General features: G+C 47.7%; 1 protein-coding gene across 1 annotated transcript; it reads right to left on the bottom strand.

The window, feature by feature from the left end:
• Positions 1-19,674: 19,674 nt before the first annotated feature.
• On the bottom strand, positions 19,675-22,418 carry LOC120391229 (syntaxin-2-like). The gene is made up of 4 exons (XM_039514700.1): positions 22,302-22,418; positions 22,057-22,194; positions 20,287-20,397; positions 19,675-19,749 (listed from the first exon to the last, which is right to left on the bottom strand). Exons 1-4 carry the CDS (start codon positions 22,416-22,418, stop codon positions 19,675-19,677), a joined length of 441 nt encoding a protein of 146 aa, XP_039370634.1.
• Between the last annotated feature and the right edge of the window lie 79 nt (positions 22,419-22,497).

Genomic DNA, 22,497 nt, shown 5'->3' on the forward strand with positions numbered 1-22,497 from the left:
CCATTGCCGTGAAACAACCGGCTCCATTAGCCTCCGTGGCCTCGGTTCGAGTCCTCCTGCTGCCTCCAGATTCCCTACCAGCCCTTGAACTGCTCAGGCCAGCTGGGCTTCAGTTTCCTCAGAGCAAGCCCTCCTTTTGCCCTTGTTTAGCTGGGGAGCTCTTCCATGCAGGGGCTGTCTCTCTAGAGGTGTATCCTACCCCGAGGCCCTGTCACGGGTAGCAGGGCTGGGATTCCTGCCAGCAGGGGGCAGTGTGACGCCCGGGGGTATTCCAGCCAGTTACACACAGTTTCACGCAGTGGGGAGCAAGCCAGAGCGCTGGCTGCGGTGTCAGTCCAGCTATTGGGGGTGGATCCTTAGGGTGCCATTGGGGTTCAGAGAACCATGGCAATAAGAGATCTCCACTTGCACTGGCTCCCAAGATTATGCTGAATCCTACAGGGCACAGATTTGACCAGGGTAACTCCCACCTGGATCATCCACAGTCCTGTCTAAGATCAAAAAGGGTTCAAGTCCTGCCTCTAGCACAGACTTCTTGGGTTGCATTGCTTTAATCGCTCTGTGCCTCAGTTTCCCCCAGTCTGCAAAATAGTGGAAAATGACCCTGACCTGCCTTGGGGTAGGTTCATTCTGAGGCACTATGAGGATGGGGTGCCACAGAAGGGCCAGCCTGGAGCTCCGGGGCCTGCAGGAGCCAGTGCCTGTGGGCGAGTGGGGAACTCCCTCCTCTCCGACACACGGGCTCCCTCCTCACCAACACACTGGAGCAAATCACTAGAGCTCTGCATGTGCATCTCTGTAGCAGTATGGCTGGAACCAGACCATCACCCTCATAACACAGGGGCCCCTATTGCTCGAGCTATCAGGGACTCTCCCTCAGCTGTTAGCTCTACAGGGACTATGACACACAGTGGTCCAGGTCATCACTTCACCACAACAACCAGGCTACAACTCCGTTCTGACAGCACAAACCCCTATGGCTTCAAGGGGGGAGGGGGAATCTCTATTAGTCCTACAGGGTCTATGACCCACAGCGGGCACTCAAAGCCTCACCCTTGGCACGCCAAGCTCCCCGAGCCCCAGGGACCAGCCCACCAAGGCATCTCCCCAAGGCACAACCTGGGCCGCAGAGTGACACCCCCATCACCCTGGCGAAGGTGCCGCTGGTGTATAGATCGGTGCAAAGCAGACCCAGGGGGAGGGTGTGGCCCCCCCCAGGTCAGAGATTTCCCGGTGCCACAACCCCACCAGCAGCTTCCCAGCAGTCCAATGGGCGGCCAGCAGGGGGCACCCCACTGGCTCTATGGAATGGGACGAGCCTCCCCTATGGCATCTTGAGCCCTGTTGCGACGCCAAACGGCAACCAAAGCCCCCTCGGCTGGCTCACAGCAAAGCCCGTACCCTGACAGCCCAGACACCCCATCAGGAGACAACGCTGGCGGCAGAGAGACCCTTTGGCAGGTCTGAGCAGCAGCCAGATTTAGCAGAGAAACCTCGATGGGTCGGAGCGGAGCCAGGGCACGTGGGCACTGGATCATGGGTCAAACAGCTGGCCCAGATTGGCACAAACCAGCCCACGTTGGCTGAGATCTCGCCACCCGCCCACTAGCTTGCAACTGCAAACCGCCTAATACCACCTAGCGGTCTGTCCCAGGGTATCACAGAAGCCCAACGGCAGCTGGGCCAATGAAAGATGACAGACGGCAGGGACGGAAACGCAGTTTATATTTTTCACGGGTAACAGATTGTGTGGGGTTTGGTTTGATTTATTTTAAAACAGACCCTGGGAGCCGCTCCCGTCAAAACAGGAGGGAGGAAGGACAGGGGCGTGTGCGTGCGAGTGTGTCTGTCCGTCCGTCCACCACAAATATTTGTATTTGTGATCATAAAATAAAGTCCCTCTAACTGTTTGGTTTCTGGCTGTTGGAAACCGGAAAATTTTGCCCCCAAACTCGGTTTTCAGGGGAAAATTTGATTGGTGGAACCGTTAAAAGGAAGAAAAGGAGCAGGGGAGGGGTGTTATGATGGTGTTTTTGATAAAGACTTTGGAGGAAAAGATTCAGTGAACAGGAGAGACGTTTAGGTGAAGTGTTTCCACCTGGACAAAAAAAAAATTTTACTGGTGGCAGAATTCTCCTCCATAGGCCAGACTCCCTCATCAGACTACATCTCCCATGATGTACCCTGGTCACCCCTTATAGTGAGAGATGGTGAAGCCTGACTGCAGTGCCTCCTGGGAGTTGTAGTGCAGTTTCCTCGCAGCCCTCGTTCCCCTGTAGCGGGTGGTGTTCGCATGCAGCCTCCAACTCCTCTGTTTTCAGATTGTTGTTGCTGTGGATGTAGTAGTCCCACCTCTGCTATTGGCTGGCTGCATAACTTTGGGCACGCGACTGTGTGCCTCAGTTTCCCTATTTTACAGATGGGGTTAATAAAAGATGGTTACTCACCGTAGTGAGTACTGTTGTTCTTCGAGATGTGTTGCTCCTATCCATTCCAGTTAGGTGTGCGCGCCGCGCGTGCACGGCTCTCGGGAACATTTTTACCCTAGCAACTCCGGCGGGCCGGCTGGGCGCCCCCTGGAGTGGCGCCGCTATGGCGCCTGTTATATACCCCAGCCGGCCCGTCCGCTCCTCAGTTCCTTCTTGCCGGCTACTCCGACAGTGGGGAAGGAGGGCGGGTCTGGAATGGATAGGAGCAACACATCTCGAAGAACAACAGTTACTACGGTGAGTAACCGTCTTTTCTTCTTCGAGTGATTGCTCCTATGCATTCCAGTTAGGTGATTCCCAAGCCTTACGTAGGCGGTGGGGTCGGAGTTAGATGTTGCAGAATGCAACCACTAAGCCAAAGGCTGCATCAGCTCTGGACTCCTGGACCAATGAGGCAAAGGTGTGGACCGAGGACCAGGTAGGTGTACAACACATCCCCCGAAAGGGTATGCGAGCCAGGAAGGCAGCTGAGAAGCCTGAGCCCTGGCGGAATGTGCAGCAAGGTGGCTCTATGGAACATGGGCCAAAACAGAGGAGGTGCGGATGCACAACGTCATTGAAGATGAAATCCTCTAGGAGGAGACAGGTATGCCCTTTGTCCGGTATGCCGGTACGATGAAGGTTTTGGGGGCGTTACGAGAGGGCTCTGTCCGCTGGATATAGATTGCGGACGCCCTATGGATGTCGAAGGAGGGCAACCGTTGCTCTCCTTGCAAAGAGAGTGGCTTCGGAAAGAAGACCGGAAGGAAGATATCCTGGTAGATATAAAAGGCCGACACCTCCTTAGGGAGGCAGGTCGGATGTGGTAATAACTGCCCTTGTCCCTGAGGAATACAGTATACCTTGGGCCTATTGTGAGAGTCTGAAGCTCGGAGACTCATCTGGCCGCAGGAAAGGCTACAGGAAGACTGTCTTGCAGGACAGGTATATCAATGAGCATGTTGACATTGGCTCGAATAGGGCAGTCACAAGACTGGTTAGAACCAGATTGAAGAGCCAGGTTTATGGCGGGGCCCCACTGGGGGGGAGGTATAAACATAGGCGGCAGGTTCGTATAATTTTTGGTGGGGCCCAAAATGGTGATTCCCCCCCCTCCCCGCTCTCACCCTGTAAGCCGATATAAAATGAAGCTACAATGCGTCGGCACCACAAGATTACAAGGGTCAATTAAAAGTGGAAAGTCAGAAGCAGCACTTGCCTGCTTCAATATACAGTATTAAATTTTGTTGCACCTGTTGTGACAAAGTGGGAATGTTCTTAATGTTTTCTCTGAATACTGTGTGAGTGCCTCAGTTTCCCCCGCAAGGTGCCAACTGAAGGTGTTGGGATAAAGAAATCAGGTGGCCTCCTGGTCTGGAAGAGACACAAAGGCCAGAGGAGGGGCTAGAGGGACTGTCAGTTTGGAGCTCGCTGGGGAAATAGAGAGGCACCCAGAACTTAGGGCTGGGGAACCCAGCCCCAGAAGTGGACCTAACTGAGGGGTCCTGTTTTCTGTACCTACAAGCTCTGTTTTAGACCGTGTTCCTGTCATCTAATAAGCCTCCTGTATTACCAACTGACTGAGAGTCACGTCTGACTGTGGAGTTGGGGTGCAGGACCCTCTAGCTTACCTAGGAGCCCCACCTGTGCGGACAGCGCATGCTGAATGCTCCGAGGTCAGACCCAGGAAGGTGTAAGCTTCTTGCCCTGGAGACAGTCTGCTCCGAGAGAGGAGGCTCCCCCAGAGTCCTGACTGTCTTTGTATGGAGTAGTTCTAGAGCAGGGGTGTCATGGAGTGTGGGGGAGTCTGGCTCTGCACCCCTCTTCCTGGAACCCACAGTGACTCTCAGCCAGCCAGTAAAACAGAAGCTTTATTGGACAACAGGAACTCAGGATACAGCCCAGCTCGTGTCCAGAGCCAGGATCCCTCAATCTGGCCCTTCTGGGGATTCAGGGTGTCTGGATTCCAGCCTAGGTTCCCCTGCAAACCCCCCACCCAGCTCCCAAACCAAAGACTGACCCCACCCCCTCCACTCAGCTCCTTTCCTTTGTCTAGCTCCTGGGCAGAGGTGTCGATCTCCCCTCCCCCAGGCCTAGCTCATGTTACAGCTGAATACCTGCCTCTCACCTATCTCTGACTGCCCCTGCTCCACCACAAGGGGTCACCAACCTTTCAGCAGTGGTGTGCTGAGTTTTCATGTATACAGTTTAATTTAAGGCTTCATGTGCCAGTAATCATAGATTATTAGGGTTGGAAGGAACCTCAGGAGGTTATCTAGTCCAATCCCCTGCTTATGGCAGGACCAATCCCCCAATAGCCCCCTCAAGGATTGAACTCACAACTCTCAGTTTAGCAGGCTAATGCTCAAACCACTAAACTATGATCCCAACCCTCCCCCCAATACATTTGACTGTTTTTTAGAAGGTATCTCTATAAGTCTATAATATATAACAACTACTGTTGTATGTAAAGTAAACAAGGCTTTCAAAACGTTTCAGAAGCTTTATTTAAAATTAAATTAAAATGCAGATCTTATTAGTTTACTGTGATCCTTGCCTTTGCTTTTCCTTGTTGAGTTTTCCAATGTCTGGTGGCACCTATTTAGATACTTTAAGTTGCTCAGCCTGCACCACATGCCATGAAAAATCAGCTTGCGGCCAACCCCTGTTCTAGAGCATCCCAGCGTCCTCTTCTACACCATGCGCTTCCCGAAACTCTGCACAGGGCACTGACTCTCCCTCCTCTCTGGCCTTTGTCTCTTTTCCAGGCATTAGGAGGCCACCTGATCTCTTTGTTCTCCAACACCTTCAGTTGGCACCTTGCAGGAGAGTGGCCCAGGCCATCAGTTGCCTGGAGGCAGGGTTGCAGCCATTCTCTGTGCAGACGGCATCACACTGGCCCTCTAGGGCTCTACAACAATCACACCCCCTTATCCCACCATCTAGAGCCTTAAGAAATGCATTGGGGAAACTGAGGCACACAGACAGTATTCAGAGAAAACACCTGTATACGACCAGTTACATACTTTGAAGGGTGTAAAATAATCAAATATTGTGCTAAATACAATGATACTCCAAACTGACCACCAAATTTAAGTTGCATGTTTTTCCCCTCAGGTGAGGGTTCTGGGGTGGGGCTGGGGATGAGGGGTTCACAGTGCAGGAGCGTGCTCTGTGCTGGGGGTGCAGGCTTTGGGGTGGGGCAGGGCTGAGGATGAGGAACTTGGGGTGCAGACAGGCTGCCCCAGGGCTAGGGCCAGAGAGGACTCCCCATCACCACCACTGGCAGCAGCAAGCTCCAGGGGAGGGACCCCTCCTCTCCCCCTCTGCCCCCCAGAGCACACTCACTCTGCACCACAGTCACTGCACATGCTCCTAGGCCCCCTCTCAGGTCCAGAAATCTCACTCACCTCCCCTATGATGGGTACTGGGGGGAGGGGTTGCCATCACAGGTGGCCTTCCATGTTGCTGCCCCTCACCATAACTTCATTGTGGATGGGGCTGCCCCTTGCCCAACATGGGGCAGAAGTGGGGTAGGCAGGGTGGTGGCTGGCTATGGGGTGGGGGAGCAGGGACGGGTGTAATAAAATTCACCCAAGCCCCAGCTGCTCAGGTAGGTCTATGAATCCCCTCCCCCATCTGCCCTGTGGTGGGTGGGTGCTGGAGGGGGGGGGCACTGCCTTCATATGGCTTCCTGCCTCCCTGACCCCTGCTGCAGGCTGCAGCCTGCTGCCCCTCACCGTAGCTCCACTGGGGGACGGTGGGAGGGGATGGCATGGGGCTGCCCCTTCCCCAGCGTTGGGCAGGAGTGGGGGCTGGGGCTGAGGGGGGAATCATAGGGTCAAACACTCACGGAAGCTCCAGCAGCCATCTCAGGTGAGTGAGGTCAGTCTCTGAGTCCTGGCCGGAAGTCCCCTTTGCATCTCCTCCAGGTAGGGGGAGGAGAGGGATGCCAAACATGGCACAGCCCCCTCCACTCCGCTCCCCTCCCCTCCCCCCGGCCGGTGCTCCAGGAAGCAACAGCAGCTTGCATTGCTGTCATATTAGCCCTTAGGCAGCAGCCGGCAGCAGCAGAGGCAAGGGAGAGAGACACTCTGTCTGCTTCAGGCAGGGGGGGCGGGGCGGGGAGGAGGAGAGGGCTGCCGAGCAGGGCCCCCCCTCCCCTCCCCTCCGAGATGCTACTCACTGCTGTTATGCTAGCTGGCGGCAGCAGCGGCAAGGAAGAGAGATACGCTGCGTTCATGCTGCAGGGAAGCTCTGGGGCCGGGCGGGGAGGAGAGGGGAGGGGGGAAGCTCCAGCCCTGGCGGCGGCGGCGGCGGGGGGGCGCTCCAAGCAGGGGAGAAGACATTTTGGTGGAGCAGAGCCCCTGCTTGGGAATATTCCTGGGGCTAAAGCCCCAGGGAGCCCATATAAGTCAGCGCCTATGGGTATAAACGCTCCAAGCCCTGAGGAACCAGATGGAATGGAGCCGGACCCCAGCGGGAGAAACATTGTGCGTTTCGGAGCAGCAGGAGAAACACTTCCACTTGGCCAGATACTTTAACCGAATGGAAGATTTTCTACCACCCCGGAGAATCCTGTAGAACCGAGGCAGAACAACGTAACTCGGATCGGTTTAGCCACGCAGGAGTCCTGCTGTGAGGTGCAGGGATTACAAGACCGGGTGGTGAAGGTCGCCATGATCCCGCGTCATGGGGTCTGTCCCAAGAGGGTTGCTACCGACAGGTGTAGCAACATGGTGTGCCAGTGCTGCCCAGGTTACGCTGGAGCGATCCCGATCAGGGGCGCTCTGTCCCTGCGGAGTTTTAGCAGGACCTTGTGAACCAGCGGGGACAGTGGAAAGCGTACGGCAGATGGCTGATCCACGGCCTCAGGAAAATCCTCCAAGACCGAGCCTGGGGAGAGGCCTTGGAACGAGGAGAATTTCTCCCTCTTTCTGTTCTTGCGAGAGCGAGGAGGGCTATGCGGGGAAAGACCCACTTCAGGAAAATGGAATAGATAAAGACCGGAGGAAACTACCACTTGTGAGACAGGAAGGATCTGCTGAGATGATCCGCCAGCTGAATCGCCTGGTACACAAGGCAGACTGCTCTCAGCTCTCGGACACTGATGTGTAAGGCCAGCTCTTGTGCTGACCGAAGGCCGTGAGTGCGAAACTACGCCAGGTGCGCACCCAGCCGAGAGATGGGCTGTCTGACATGAGGGACCCTGAGGGGTGAATGAAACAGCATCCCTGGATACCCCAGGGAGGACGCTGACTCCCGGTCGAGGGAGCCTAGGCTGCTCGAGGGGAACGAGACGACCACAAGTATGCCATCTCTGCCCGGGTGGCATACCCAGGTGAGCCACGATTGAAGTGAACGGAGGCGAAGCCTGGCATGTCCAGTTGCAAACGTTCAGACAGCCATGTGACTCAGGAAACCTAGGCAAGTGCGAGCCCAAGTTGGCGGGAAGGTCCGTAGACCTTGTACAATTGTTACCCTCGCCTGAAACCAAGGCTGAGGTAAGCAGGCTCTGGCGAGTTTGGAGTCCAGGCCCCAATGAATTCCCTTCCCTGTGTGGGAATCAGAGTGGATTTTACTATTGATCATCAGGCCTAGACACAGGAATAGGTTCGTGTCGATGCCCATATGTCTGGTAACTTGGGCCCGGTGGTTCTTCGAATGAGCCACTCGTCTAGATACGGAGAACGTGTATCCGACGGTGGCGAAGAAAGGCGGCAACTACAGCCATGCACTTTGAATACCCCTGGGCTGTATAGAGACCAACCGGGAGGGCCTTATACTGGGAATAACGATGGTAGGCCCCAAACCGAGGGTACCTTCTGTGTGGAAGAGAAATGGCGACGTGAAAACACGCGCCCTTCATATCGAGGGTGGCGTACCAGTCTCCGGGATCCCAGGATGGGATGACGGTCGCCCTGGGTACCATGCGGAACTCATCTGCATCGTGACTTGTTGAGTTCCCGCAGGCCTAGGATAGGTCTGAGACCTCCCTTCGCCTAGGGGATTAGGTTTCGCCCTTAGGTGCCTCCTGTGTAAGCAGAGTCAGGATGAGATCTACCCTGACATCTGGTGGTACATTATGAGGAGTGGGCAAAGGAATTTTAGGAATGTGCATTTGCATTGGTAAACCCACTCCACTTAGCATAACACACGGCAGCATGGGATTGTTATTTTCACACTGTGGAATCCCCAATTTCTTTGTTATTGGGGCAGGAAGGAAAAAAAAGTGCTGTTACCTTAATTATGTGAATGAGGAACTTTATGACTGCTTTATGACAGAAATGACTCAACCTACATTAAATAGCACTTGCTAGACAAGGGACATGGATTCCAAAACCCAGTGAATTGAGAGAGGCTTGGGACAGGTATCTGTACTTGGTGGTGCAGGCTCCTTGTGTGAGCCAGAGGCCCCAGTTTTGCCTATGCCTCTCTCCACTGTGGAATGTCAGAGTTAATTTTGATTCCCTTAAGAATCTAGATACAGGTTACTGAGCTGAACTCACTTTGGACCAGTAGTGCACTGGCACTGGGCTCCCCTACTGTGAGCTGAAATCACTAAGAGCTGAAATCACTGGAATCGCTGAGCTAAGAGCACTGAGTACTGTGCTAACCAGTGGGGGAGCCTGAAGCTATACTGTGGAGCAGAGCAGCTGGCAGAGTGGAGCGAGCAGTTTCCGAGGATGGCTGGAGCGACTCACAGGACAGCTGGTGGACCAGAGCAGCTGGTAGAGCGGAGCAGCTGTGGGACGGGTGGAGCAGCCCACGGAGCGAGCAGAGCTGAGCAGTTGCGGGGACGACTAGTGGGAGCAGAACCCCATGAAGAGGCAGGGCAGTTGGCCCCAAACCACGTAAGGTGCCCCTTTCTACCGAGCCTGGGGAGGGGGACCTCTGCAGGTAGACTCTCAAACTCTGGGGCTGCCTGACCCGGGACAGAGACTTTTGGATTGTGGGACTTTTGGGACTGTGGGTGATTTGGGGGGTTGCTGGACTCAAGAGACCAGAGAGAAGGACACGGCCCAATTTCCTTGGGTGGGTCTTTGCTCACGGTTTGATCTATGAACTCTAGCTGAGGTATTTTCCCAATTTAATGCTTGTTGTTTACCTCATGTAATTAAATCTTTTCTGCTACACCAAGACTCTGTGCTTGCGAGAGGGGAAGTATTGCCTCCTTGAGGCGCCCAGGGGTGTGTGTAAGATTTTCCCAGGTCACTGGGGGGGGGCTCGAGCTGGTTTTGCATTACATTGTAGGGAAGGGACCCATATGTATTGAACCCGGCCCTTGCTGCTATTGTTTCGGCCTGGCAGAAGGGTTACACAATAAGAAAGTCACTAAGCAACTATAACATATCTGATAGCTCACCATTAATTATTGCAGGAACAAAATGGGTTCGTTGGACTAAATGTGTCACATAGGCTAATGTAAGATGAAGTGCTCCTGATTCTATGGTTTAATATGCAAATGACAGGATTTACTAAACTACAAATTGAGATGGTATTGTATTAGTTACAACAAAAACATGTTAAAAAAGTGATAGTTTAAATAACTATTCCTGATGAGCTGTATGAAAGAGAATGCTGCTTCTAATTATGTCAATATTTCCAGGTTTTAAAGATACAGAAGTAGCCACTGGCTGTTGTGAAGGCCAAAAGTGTAACTGGGTTCACAAAAGAATAGGTAAATCCATGAAGGATAGGCTGGTCAATGGCTATAAGCCAAGATGGTCAGGGACACAGCCCCGCACTATGGGTGTATCAACCTCCAACTGCCAAAAGCAGAGGATGGATCACTCAATTGCCCTGTTCTGTTCATTCTCTCTGAAGCATCTGGCAATGGTCACTGTCTGAAGACAGGATACCCGGCTAGATGGACTATTGTTCTGACCCAGTATGACCATCCTTTTAGTATACAGAGTATCTAAGATCATAAGTACAACAGAGTTTCCCTTTCAAGTTCTGAATCATTGACCTTTTCATCCTTGCAGATCATCAGCGTAGATTGTGACTGAAGAAAATGTTGCTACGTAGATGACAATAACTTGTTCCGCTAATATAGAAAAAGGCTGAGAAGTCTCAAAACCACAAATTTGCGTTGTTATTTTAGAGTTAGTATCTTGTGCAGATTCCCACTTCTAAATATTGCCATCTCATAAAAGAGCTGATTAGAAAGCGTACGATTTAAAAAGTCTGGTTTCTAACTGGGAAATCTTAATGCACTTGTGTTGCAAAACACACTCTGGCTTCGGACTGGCATATGTAATATGGGTGTCTTGAAAGCTCTTTATAATTGTAAACACACTATGTGATAAAAGTTAAACTCCAAGTGAAAATGATTTCTCACCTTGGGCAGATCCTCAGCTGGTGTGCATTTTCCATGTAAAAGTTAACAGGCTTGTGACAATTTACACCAGCTGAGGATCTGTCCCACTGTCAACCTCTTACATAATGAGGTTGAACTCTGTAAAATTACATAAAATTACCACTAAATCTCAGTTTTCGTAGATATCTTTTGAATTATTTTTGAACATAAGGGCTTTTACAGCAACTAGAGACTGACAATATTCACTACTTCGTCATGTCCATCCCCCATGCCTGGTCATTAGTATTACACTGTATATGCGTTAAGCGTTTGTACAAGATAGCTTGTTTGCGTAGTGAGTTCTCAAAACTAAACAACAACAATGAAGCAAATTAGTTTATTAGTTACTTACTGCCGCATTGGCAGATACACGCATGCTGAAGTTATCCAAGCATCATCGAATACCAAGTGACAGACCAACAATTAGAGCAATTAAGGCAACCAACACCAGCGATATAATGACAATTATCCACTTTTTCTGTCAAAGAAAAGCAAGGTGATTAGTTTCAGAACACAGTGTTAAACAGGATCTGGATTTAGTCTCGATCTTTAGAAAAGAAATTCAATCTTTTTAGAACCACCTTAATTTTTGAAGCCTGAAATGGTCCTGACTACCATTTTTGACTGCCACTTGGTTTCTTAAAAGGATCTCTAATCTAGTGAGGCTAGAGTTTATTAGCTTTTTTGCCAGTATTTACAAGAAAACATTTGGGCTCCCATATCTACTTCATTTTAAACATATTAACAGTTCCCAATACAGAAAAAAATTATATGTTTACGTAGAGGGTACTGGGACAGAGAATATATATACCTCAAACAGACTGTGTATAATTTGCTCTTGAAACCAAAGATTATTTATCTATAAAATAATCTAAGTACAATTCTACAGTCAGGTCTTTCCATATGACTTGCCTGCTCTGAAGTTACTTAACATGCCAAGAACAAAGAAAATTCTTGCTGTAGTCTCCCTTGCCACCTCCACCCCACACACTGTATTACATAACTCAGAAAATTCCATTGCAGTTTTAAAAGAATATTAATATAATGCAGATGCTAGATTGCAAAACCATTAGTGTTCAGAGGTCAAAAAGCAATTGTTTTAGTAGATTATTGACTTCATAATGACTCATCTTGGGGCTGAAGGGAAGAAGCATATTCAAACACTGAAGCATTTTCAGTGTCAATGCAAGTGAATTAAATGCAGCTTTTAAAAATAAACCTTTCCAATGACATCACTGAGATCAGGTGGACCCTGTTTAGAGATAGAAGGGGGTTTGAGAGGCTGATGGAGCACTGAGGGAAGCAGGGGAACAGGGGAGCACAGGAGGTTTGGCAGGGGAAGAGGGAGGGAGAGGGAGAGGATGGAGGAGGTGGAAGGAAGAAGTGAAGAGAGGAAAGAGAAAAGGAGAAAAAGGAGGGGGAGAAGAGGAGAGAGTCAGGTTTGAAGGAAGGGACAGAGAGGAAGGAAACAGCAAGTGGGTAAGGACAGAGAGGAGGGAAGGGAAAAGAGAAGGCAACAGCAACCAGGGGGTGGGAGGGAGGGGGGGAAGGGGAGGGAACGGCAGGGAAGGCAGGGAAGAGGAGGGGGGATGGAAGGAAGGGAATGCAGGGTGTGGAAGGAATGGAAGGGCAGGATAGGAAGGGGGTTGGGGATAGGGTGCGGAGGATAGGTTAGAGGATGTGGACCTGGGACCTGAGGTTGAAAAGGATCGGAAGTGGGGATGAATCTGCCTTTGATCACCAGGGAATCCGGAGAACAGCCGATCCTTCAGTCTCAAGAGAGTGCTAAATTGGGAGACTACAGGTGAGGTTGAAAGGAAGAGGAGGAAGGGATGGGTCAGAACCCCGATGATCTCCCTTCATGGGAATGAATGAATGGGTGAGATTTCTCGTTAGAGAGAGGATGAGAGGAGGAGTGGTGTTACAAGGAGGGTAAGGGGATGTATGGGGGATGGGAGGCTTTGGTGACAGGGGACTGTTCTGGGGAAGGATGCAAAAGGGGGTGGGAGAGGAAAGGAGGGAAGTAGGAGGAGCTGGGGAGAGGAGTGGGAAGGGAAAGGAGGCTTTGGGACTGGGCACTGGGGGGCTTTGGGAGGGACCTCTCTCTCCTGCTCTCACGCCAAATTTTCTAAGGGAGGAGAAGAGTATAGGATAACACAGGAGGCTGCAGAGGGGAGGAAAATGTAGAGTAACTAGGGGGGGGGAGATTCAGGGGAGAGTCATACTGGCTCTCCTCAGTAAATTTTTTTTTGAGAGAGGGAAGAGGACAAGAAGAGGAAATAGACATAGCCAGGAGCATGTTTGTATGTAAGGAAGAGGAGGGAAAGGATGATCTACATACTGGAACTACCGGGAAGTGTTACTACCGAGGAATAAAAGAGTGAGAGGAGCCCAACAGGTAAAAAAATGTATGTGTTGTTCAATGTATGAAGCTTTTAGGAAACAAAATGGAAAAGGTGGAGCTGGGGGGAGTAGAATTGTATATCAATAATGAGGTAAAATGTAATGAGATAACTAGCGCTGCCATAATGGTCTTGGGGAAGAAGAAACAGATCCAGGATAGTGATCATCAGGATAGTGATTGGGGCTAGCTAGTTGAGCTAGCTTAGAGATGGATAGAGAGCTCTTTTTAAATTTTTATGTTTTTAAACTAGGACAGGAACTATAGGATCATGGGACTTGGGACTATGGGGGATATAGAAATAGAAAAATACTGTAATAATAATGGATAGCTAATTCCAGACGTGATAGCTAATGAATTCCTTCATCATTTGGTTCGGTGAGTGGGGATGGGATTTTATTTTTGATTTTTTGATTTTGGTGAGTATTGACCTTGTTGTTGAGGACATTGTTGTTGGGTGCAAGGCTTGGCTTTCAGTGATCATGAAGCTGATAAAAATAAAAAAAAGGATAATAATCAATGGTGCATGAGACTAGGGGTATGATTTTTTGATTTCAATTTTACTTAAATTAAGGAAGTAGTTAGGGGAAGTGGACTGGGCTAACATTAGGAGGGATCTCAGGGGGGATGGACGCTGGGGTTACTTCAGTTAAGTTTTGAGAGAGTTGTCAGAGGCATGAGAAGGAGAAACAGAAACGTAGCAGTTTAGCAGTTTTAGACCGAGCTGAGGAGCAAGGAGGGAAGGTCAGAAAGAAAGAAAGAAAAGAAAAGGAGTGGGGAGGGAGGGGAGGGGGGAGGGAGAAACCTACCTTATTGAGGTCAGAGAGTGCAAGGAAGCTGAAAGGAAGGCAAGTGGAGATGGGATGGACACTCAGATGGGGAAAAAAAAATAGCAAAGCGGTTTTAGCCCAATAAAATAGGAAGAAACCAAGAAAGAAGAAGGAGGGACCGCTTAAACTTTAAATGAGAGGAGGATTAGGATAATCTCTTGGAATGGCACAATATCTGGACTAATACTCCTCTCGGTCTTTAATAATGGCTAATGAGGCTAAGGAAATAGATATAGGGGACGATGGGGAATGAAGATATGGGGGAGACATTACGGGTAGCTGAGGTAGAAGCCAAAACTGGAAGCTTAACGAAGTAAAATCGGGGGGGATATAATCTTCATCCTAGAATATTAAGGAATTGGCAAGGATATTGCTAGCTTAGCCCATTTATAATTAATAAAAAATCCAAATAAATTTGGTATGACTGACTGACTGGATTAGCTAATGTGTAGTTCTATATTCAGAAGGGGAAAAAGTGACCAACATCTGTAGTATGCAAAAAAGTCAAAAAAAAAAGAAAAAAAGAGAGAGAAGAGAGCATGATGATGGTGGCAACTGGGATAGATTACAGGATGGATGAAGAAGGTAAATCGTGCCACCAACTGAATCTCCTTCTTTGAGACAGATTTTTTTTTTAGACAGGAGAAATGGGGGTGGATATATGATATCTTCTAAGGATAAAGGCGTTTGTGACGATACCGCATGAAGAATTACTTAAATTGGAAAAGAGATGGGGATCGAAAAAAAAATCAGAGGTGGATAAGGAGCTGTTAAAGGGGAGACTGCAGAGTAGTATTGAAGGGGGAACTGGGGTTTGGGGGTTACCAGTGGAGGTTCCTCAAGGGCTCTTTTTGGGTCGATTTTATTCAATCTATTTATCCAAGAGGAGGAGTGGCTGATAAAGTTTGGATGACACACCAAGTGGGGGTATATTCAATTCGAAGAGGATTGGGATATTCTCCAGGAGATTTAGATGACCTTTATAAGCTGGACCGTTCAGTTGGAAGGGAGAGGAGAGGAGAAGGGACCTCCTTGTCCTGACTGAAGATGACTAGTGTGCAGTAGTGTGTGGTGGCGTTAAAAAAAGCTAATGGGGTCTGGTTGCATTAGGCGCAGGTATTTCAAAGAGGATAAGGAGGTGCTAGTCCGTTTATATAAGGCGCTGGTGATCCGAATGGAAGGCCTTCTCGTGAAAAAGGAGAGAGGGAGCCCTGGTTTTTTTTTCTTAACCAAAAGAAGGAGATAAATACAGGAAGGAGAAGAATTATTTTTAGCTCAGTGCTGTGGTGACACGAGACGAAACGGATATAAACTGTCAGTCAGGAAATTCAGGCTTGATTAGACGAAGGTTTTTCTAACCATCGGGAGTGCATGGTAGGAGGGGTTTGGAGAGAGTCTTTCCCGCATGCTCGGGTTCAGCTGACCGCCATATATTGGGAGGGAAGGAATATTTCTCCAGGAAGAGATTGGCTGGCCCCCTGTTTTTTTTTTCCTTCCGAAGCATGGGGCAGGGGTCTACTTTGCTGAGGTGGGTGGATCGGCTTATGTGGCATTTCATTTCTTTGAACCATATACGATGCCCATCAAATTATGATGATTCATACATTTATAGAAGTGCATGTCAATGATAAACTATGGCCACTGAATCTTGAAAATAATATAGTATGAATGGAATTTCCACTTTGCTGAAGGAGATTTACGTTAGCAGAAAAATCAAATTAATTTTAAATATATTATTACAACCACATGTCCAGATAGGTCTTTCAATTAGAGAGGTTCTAAGTCTTTATAAACATATTTCACTCCTGAATAACTTTGTGCCATAGAAGTTACTTACCAGTGACACATTTTAAACACTTCTTTTGGGTGTACGGTTTTTATGCATTCAGAAATAATTTGCTTTAAAGAAAAAAAGCCAATCTTTACTGCATGTGAATGGTGGAATTTCCCCTCCACAAATTTCTACCCTTCAGAAGTAATATTCTAATTCACATTACAGTCTATTCAGAACAAATTTGGTAAGCTATATCCTGTAATAACAAATGGAGTTTAAAACAGATGGGAAGAGGAAATTTGGTAAAGAAACTGATTTCACTTTTTAAGGATGTAGAGACCATGGACAATTTGAATATAAATTTTCAAATCCAATTTCATTTGACCCATACATAGTAACTCTAAAAAAGCTAAGCATTATTTCTTGTATGTTCACATGCTTACAGTATAGAAATACAAGTAAAACAAAAAAAGTTATTTCCCTTTGCATAAATGTTGTTCTTCGAGATGCGCGGCATATGTCCATTACAGCAAGGGGCGGGGGTGTATGTCCTCCACGCTCTGATGCTGAGGATTTAGATGTACTACTGGGGACAGCCACACCCATGCCCGAGCTGCTCTTGCTCCTAAATGGGAAGTATAAAAGGAAGAACTGCCCAGTGCTTCCCTCAGTTCCTTCACAGCGGAACAGTGCAATAGTAGACTTCACTGCACTAGGAAAGGAGAGTGGGTCTTCATTTGTCCCTGTGAGTATGCAGCTTTGGGAAGAAAACTGTCAAGTATATGTAGACTGATTCAGGTGGAAATCACACACTACTTTGGAGAGAAACGTAGCTGAACTTTGTCTTTGTAGACCAGCCGGGCGGGGCCGGGGGCGGGGGGGGGCGGCCGGGCGGGGCCGGGGCCGCCCGCCAGGGGCGGAGACCTGGGGACCTGCTTGAGTTGAGCTCCGCAGCCGCAGCAGCACAGCGCAGGGAGCAGCGCAGGAGGGACAGCCTTGAGCAGCGGACTGCGCGCAGGTCGACCGCGCAGTCGACCGGAGCCCGGACGAGTGGGTGCCGCGGGCCGCGTGGTCTGCCGTCAGTCATGCGCGCGGAGGTGCGGGAGGCGCGCCGCAGGAGCGGCGCCCCCGCCGCCGCTGCCGCAGCTGCGTCCGTCCACCCCGGCCCGCCCTGACCTGCCTGCCGCGCCGCAGCCGCGAGCTCAACCTCAACCAGGGGGGCCCCAGAAAACCTCGTGGGGGGGCCTGCAGGGCCTGGGCTGGGGGCAATTCTCCTCCCCCCTCTGGGCGGCCCTGTTGTAGACAACTGTATATTACTGATCAGTGACCAGTGCATTCTGTTCCTCATCCTCCTAATGGAGATAATAGCCATTAAGAAAGCTACTGCTGGTGAAAGGTGCAGAAGTAAGCATGATGTGAAAGGTTCAACAGAAGGGTTCATAAGAGTAGACAACACTAAATTCAAATCTCAAGATACTGCTGCATCTCCACAGGCAGAAATTATCTAAACCTTTCAGGAACCTCTTGTGATAGAGGGAGTAAACACAGTCTTACCATCAATTTGAGCATGAAATGCTGAGATGGCTGCCATGTGCACCCTAATGGAGTGAGTGCTAGATCTGACTCCTTAAGAAGTGAGAGGTAGTCTAGAATCGATTGAATCATTTTCTGTGTAGATGGCATTATGGGAGGCCACCCAGATAGAGAACTGTTGCCACTTACTCAGGTAAGTCGCTCATGTGGAAGGATTCCTGATGTTAAGGAGAACATTCTGGACAGCCACTGAGCAATAAATATCTTGTGCATTCATTGATGAACCATGCCATGAGGTGTGGCACTAGGATTTGATCGAACACCAAACCATGGTTCTGTGTGACAAGGTCTCTGGTTATTGGTAATGGGCAGGATTATTGGTGAATGGGTTATGTAGGTCTGAATACCGTGGCTGTCTCAGACAGACTGGAGCTATGAGGATCATTCTGCCATGACCTTATCATATGCATACAGATGGCCCTTGTCCCATGAAAAAACAGAAAAGTGTTGGATATTGATTCTGGGCTCTGACCAACCCTGAAGCAGAATCAGGGACATTTTCTGCTTTGCCAGGTTGCAAACTGATTGGCCAACAGAAACCCTTCTATGCAGAACACAAACTAGAACAGCTGGGTTGAGAGATCATTTATGGTCTATGTTGAAGGATCTGCTCAGACAACCTGCCAAGCTATTTTGAATCTCCGTCAGGCAACATGCCCTGAGAGTGACGGAGCTCTGTATGCAGAAATTCCACAGCTTGACTGCCTCTTGGCACAAGCTGTCTGACCTAGTACCACCCATTTGTTCACAAAAAATGCCACTGTGGTGGTGGTGGTGAGCACCTGGATAGTCTTGCCCTGACGTGAGGCAGGAAATGCTGGTGCACAGAGAACATTGCTTGCAACTTAAGGAGGATATGTAACCTGTATAGTCCACAAACCCCGCGTCTGAAGGTCACCCAGATGTGCTTCTCACCCCATGACCGAAGTTTCCATTACCAAAGTCAAGCAGTGCAAGGGAGTCCCACATTGTTTTGACGCATCCACCAGCTAAGAGATGATGCTATCATGTCCAGAATGCATACTAGCTTGTCTAGATAACTCTGAGGGTGATAGACTGATCAGATCCATCTCACAGTGCTCAGAGATGCAGCCTGGCATTAGGAATAATATACGTACATTTGGTCATGTGACCTAGGAGCCTTAAACGATTTCTCTCAGTGGTCTGTGGATGATCCTTGAGGGGGACACAGAGGTCTTGTAGAGTCTGAAATCTGGAAAGAAGCAGAAATGCCCTGGCAGAAGCAGAGTCCAGGACCACTCCTCTAAACTCTATTCTCTGCAGAGGCAATACCACGGACATTTCTTCACTTAGTTTCAGACCCAGAGTATTGAACAGAGTTTGATTCACCATAGCCTGCACCTGGTGTCCAGAGCAACCCCGAAATAACCAACCTTCCAGGTAAGCATAAACATGGATGTCTCTCTGGTGGAGGTAGGCTGCCACCATTGTCATGCACTTAGATAAAGATCCTCTGTGCCAATGATAGACCGAATGGCAGCTTGGTGAAACTGGTAATGATCATCCCCTGCCACAAACCTCAGAACTTCTTGTGGCCAGGATGGATCATCACATGAAAGTAGGCATCTTGTAAATCGAAGGCAGCATACTCTCTCTCCTGGATCTAGGAAATGCCATGCAGAACTTCATGTTCTTGATATATTTGTTCAGGTTCCGAGTGGGTCTCAGACACCATGGGTATTAGAAAATATTGAAGGGGAACCTTTTCTATGGTTCCCAAAGAACACAGAGTCTGCACTTCTTGCCTCAGTACAGACTCATGAGAGGGCGTTCCTGAAGAGGGACTGGAGGGTAAGGTGGTGTGGACAGAAAGAAAATGCAGAGTATAATCCTGATTCCATCATGCTTTGTGCACACACATTTGTCTGAGGTGATGGACTGACTGCCAAGCATGTAGGAAATGGGATATTCTGTCTGGGGGTATGGATATGGGAGGAGAAGGATCAGTTTGGCCCAGGTCTGGTAGTATGCTGTCCTTGACATAAGAGTCAAACCAATGCCTTGAGGCCTGGGGATGTCTAGATTAAGAGACCAGGAAAACACAGGGCAACAGCCTTCTCCTCTGTGACTTTCTTTGCCTTCCCTTAGAGCAGTCAGCCTGATGGAAGGGATAATACTGCTGTCTACGCTGGAACTGAGGATGGTAATTTTGTCTGCTTTGCAGCCAAACTGTAGAGACCCAAGGACCACAAAACCACCCAAGTCCTTGAGTGCAATACTTTGTTTTAGGTAGGAAAAAGGCATTTCTTGAATGGACGGTCCTCAATTGTCTGCTGCACCCCCACAGGGATCCCAGAGGACTGCAACCAGGAGCAACATCACCATAGCTCTCACTACAGAATCTGCCACGTCCAAGGAGGCCTGAAGAGCTGATAGAGAGACAAGGCAGTCCTCAGCAGCAAAGGACTGAAGAACCCTGTTCTCTCAAACCCGCTGTCACATTATTGGCAAACAGATTGCCTCCCAGTTAGAACAGCCACACTCACCAACACTGCATACAGATTGGCAACACAGAGCTGTAAACTTGCCATAGAACACAAATGCTCTGACCACTGACATGGATGGCAAGAAAGAACTCAGGGAGAGGTGGCTCTATCATTTATACCTCTTTCTTCGATGCACAAGGAGGTTGGGAATGGTTGGGGCTGCCCCTGGGTATTGCTAGGGAAAACTCTCCAGCACTGGTGCATGGGACACACGCACACCCACAGCAGAATGGACCTATGCAAGCACTCAAAAACCATCAAGTTACAGCATGTGAAATTAACTACAGTAAAAACTACCTTTATGTTATGCCATATTAATTGAGTTATTGAAAATCCAGAAAAAAACCTTACGCTTCGTGCTTTACTTTGATATTTAACTGCCTCTTTTGTGTTCTCTTTAGCATGTTCTATATCATCTGATGCATTCACCACATTCTTTTCTATGCTGTTGATCATTTCACCCTTAAAATAAAATTAAGAAAAAAATTTTACACCACTACTGGAATTTTCTGGAGCCCTGCATAATGAACCTAAGTAAACAATATATCAAAAATGATTTTAAACATGGAAAAGAATTATGTATTAATGGCTGAACTTTTTATTTTTGCATCCACATGTGATGGAAAAAAGGAATGGGAAGCAAGGTCTCATAGGAAAAATATTTTAACCTAAAAAAAAATATTGGTAAGGGCAGGTAAGGACAAAATACTGATAATTTAAAGCATATTCCTCAGTGAAAGGTATGCTTTAATAGCTCATCTACAACTGGCATACTAAAGAGTTCAGCAGTATCTGAAGAAACATATGGAAACGGCAAGGGTACCTACAAAATATTCATTCAAAATTATTCATAGGTTTTCAGGAGGTGGATTCCTCCAAACTAACTACTTAAAATGCCAGTATAGAATGAATTTTAGCTCAGTTATGATGAGAACTTTGGGAATGAAATGCAAGATCTGGAAAATATTACAGTAGATCTGTCACCTGTGTTTTTGTCCATCAGAAGAAAATCAGCAGCAGTGAACAGCAAAGCATTAAAAATGATGCACAAATAACTTGTTCATTTCTGTACAAGTTTACAATATGCCAGTAATTTTCACACTTATTCATTTTGTATCAGGGCAACATATCAGATGTATAGAATGTGAAATCCTCCACAAAGGGATATGCTAAATATAGGCTGATTATTCACAATACTACCCACTGAATTCTTTCACAGTGGATCTAACACAGTTTAATTTCATGATATTAAAAAAAAAAAAGTCAGTGAATCCCAAGAACAGAGTTTATACAGTTCAACTGAATACATTTTTTCATATTTTTATAAATACTGCAAATAGAGTTAATTGTTTTTAACCCTAAATGATCTATTCTTCCCATCTCCTTATTAAGATAACATTTATGAAATTGAGAGGTGGGGACACTGGCTATCACCCTCCCACTTATGGACTTAGTTATAATTTCCATTTGTTAATGGGAACAAAGTATGGGTATGTAGCATGCCAATTTTCTTTCTATATCACTGCCAATACACTTCTCACCCAACATTTAACCCACCACCACGTTAGTCTTCTGCAATAGCTAACAAATTCTGTTAGTTTTCAATATATTAACTGCCTGTTATGGCCTAGTTAGGCCAAATTTACTCTATGATCTAAATATAGATTTGAATTCAGGTCAGTGTATTCACCCACCATACTATCTAGCCCTGATCAGGAAATTACACTATAGCACTAAAAATAATTTTACACTTGTACTTAAATATATACTGCAAAAATCTCATCCTTTAGAATCTGATACATTTTTGTATATCTTATGGATTACAATGGCAGTTATTCATTATCCCTAGCAGATGTGATCAGACATGGAGCTCAGACTACATCATGCCTTCTGGCCTTTTAAAAAAAACATCTTTGATGTGTAATCTTCAATAGTTTGCCTTTACTTGTACAGGGTTATGATTATAGTGTTTAAACAAAAAATGGTATCGAAATATGTTGCAGTTATCAAGATTGCTAGATATTTGAGTATATGTCAATGTCCTGTATTGTTTTCACAGGAAAACTACAAAACATGCAAAGCACTTCATTACTAAGACAATATTTGAATTGGTTCAGTTACCTGAGTCTCAACAAACATAGCCATGTCCGTAAACATGTCATGTAGCGCCCGTATATTGGATTCCAGTTTCATAATATCTTTGTGTCGTGACTCAATTTCATTCAGAGCTTGTCTAGTAATTTGGGAGTCCGATATAATCTTTGAAGGAGGAAAATAGGAAATAACTAATAAGTATGTGATTGACGTATTCCTGAATAGAAGAAATAGAATATGTGATAGCCATAAAGTGGGCTGTGAATACATACATCACAAGTGAAAATAGAAGGATTACCACTTTCTAACATTTCTTCCAGTTCTTCATCAGTGGTGTTTTTCCCAGCTAGGAAGAAAGCATATTTTAAGTTTATAAAGTAACAGTACATATGTCCTAGGGTCTCACCCCCACTTTGAGCTTGTGAGTTCAAAGATGGGGACCCGCAGGTATTCTCCCCCCACCCTAAC

The sequence above is a fragment of the Mauremys reevesii genome, linkage group 25, assembly GCF_016161935.1.
Source record: "Mauremys reevesii isolate NIE-2019 linkage group 25, ASM1616193v1, whole genome shotgun sequence".
Lineage (NCBI taxonomy): Eukaryota > Metazoa > Chordata > Testudines > Geoemydidae > Mauremys > Mauremys reevesii.

Bases quoted from the DNA above. Each gene is read 5' to 3' on its own strand.
- LOC120391229 (XM_039514700.1), bottom strand. From the start codon at position 22,418: ATGTACTGTTACTTTATAAACTTAAAATATGCTTTCTTCCTAGCTGGG. The intron at 22,195-22,301 runs GTATGTATTCAC...CCTCCTTCAAAG, and splicing joins CTTCTATTTTCACTTGTGAT to ATTATATCGGACTCCCAAAT. The intron at 20,398-22,056 runs GTAACTGAACCA...TTTTATTTTAAG, and splicing joins CTATGTTTGTTGAGACTCAG to GGTGAAATGATCAACAGCAT.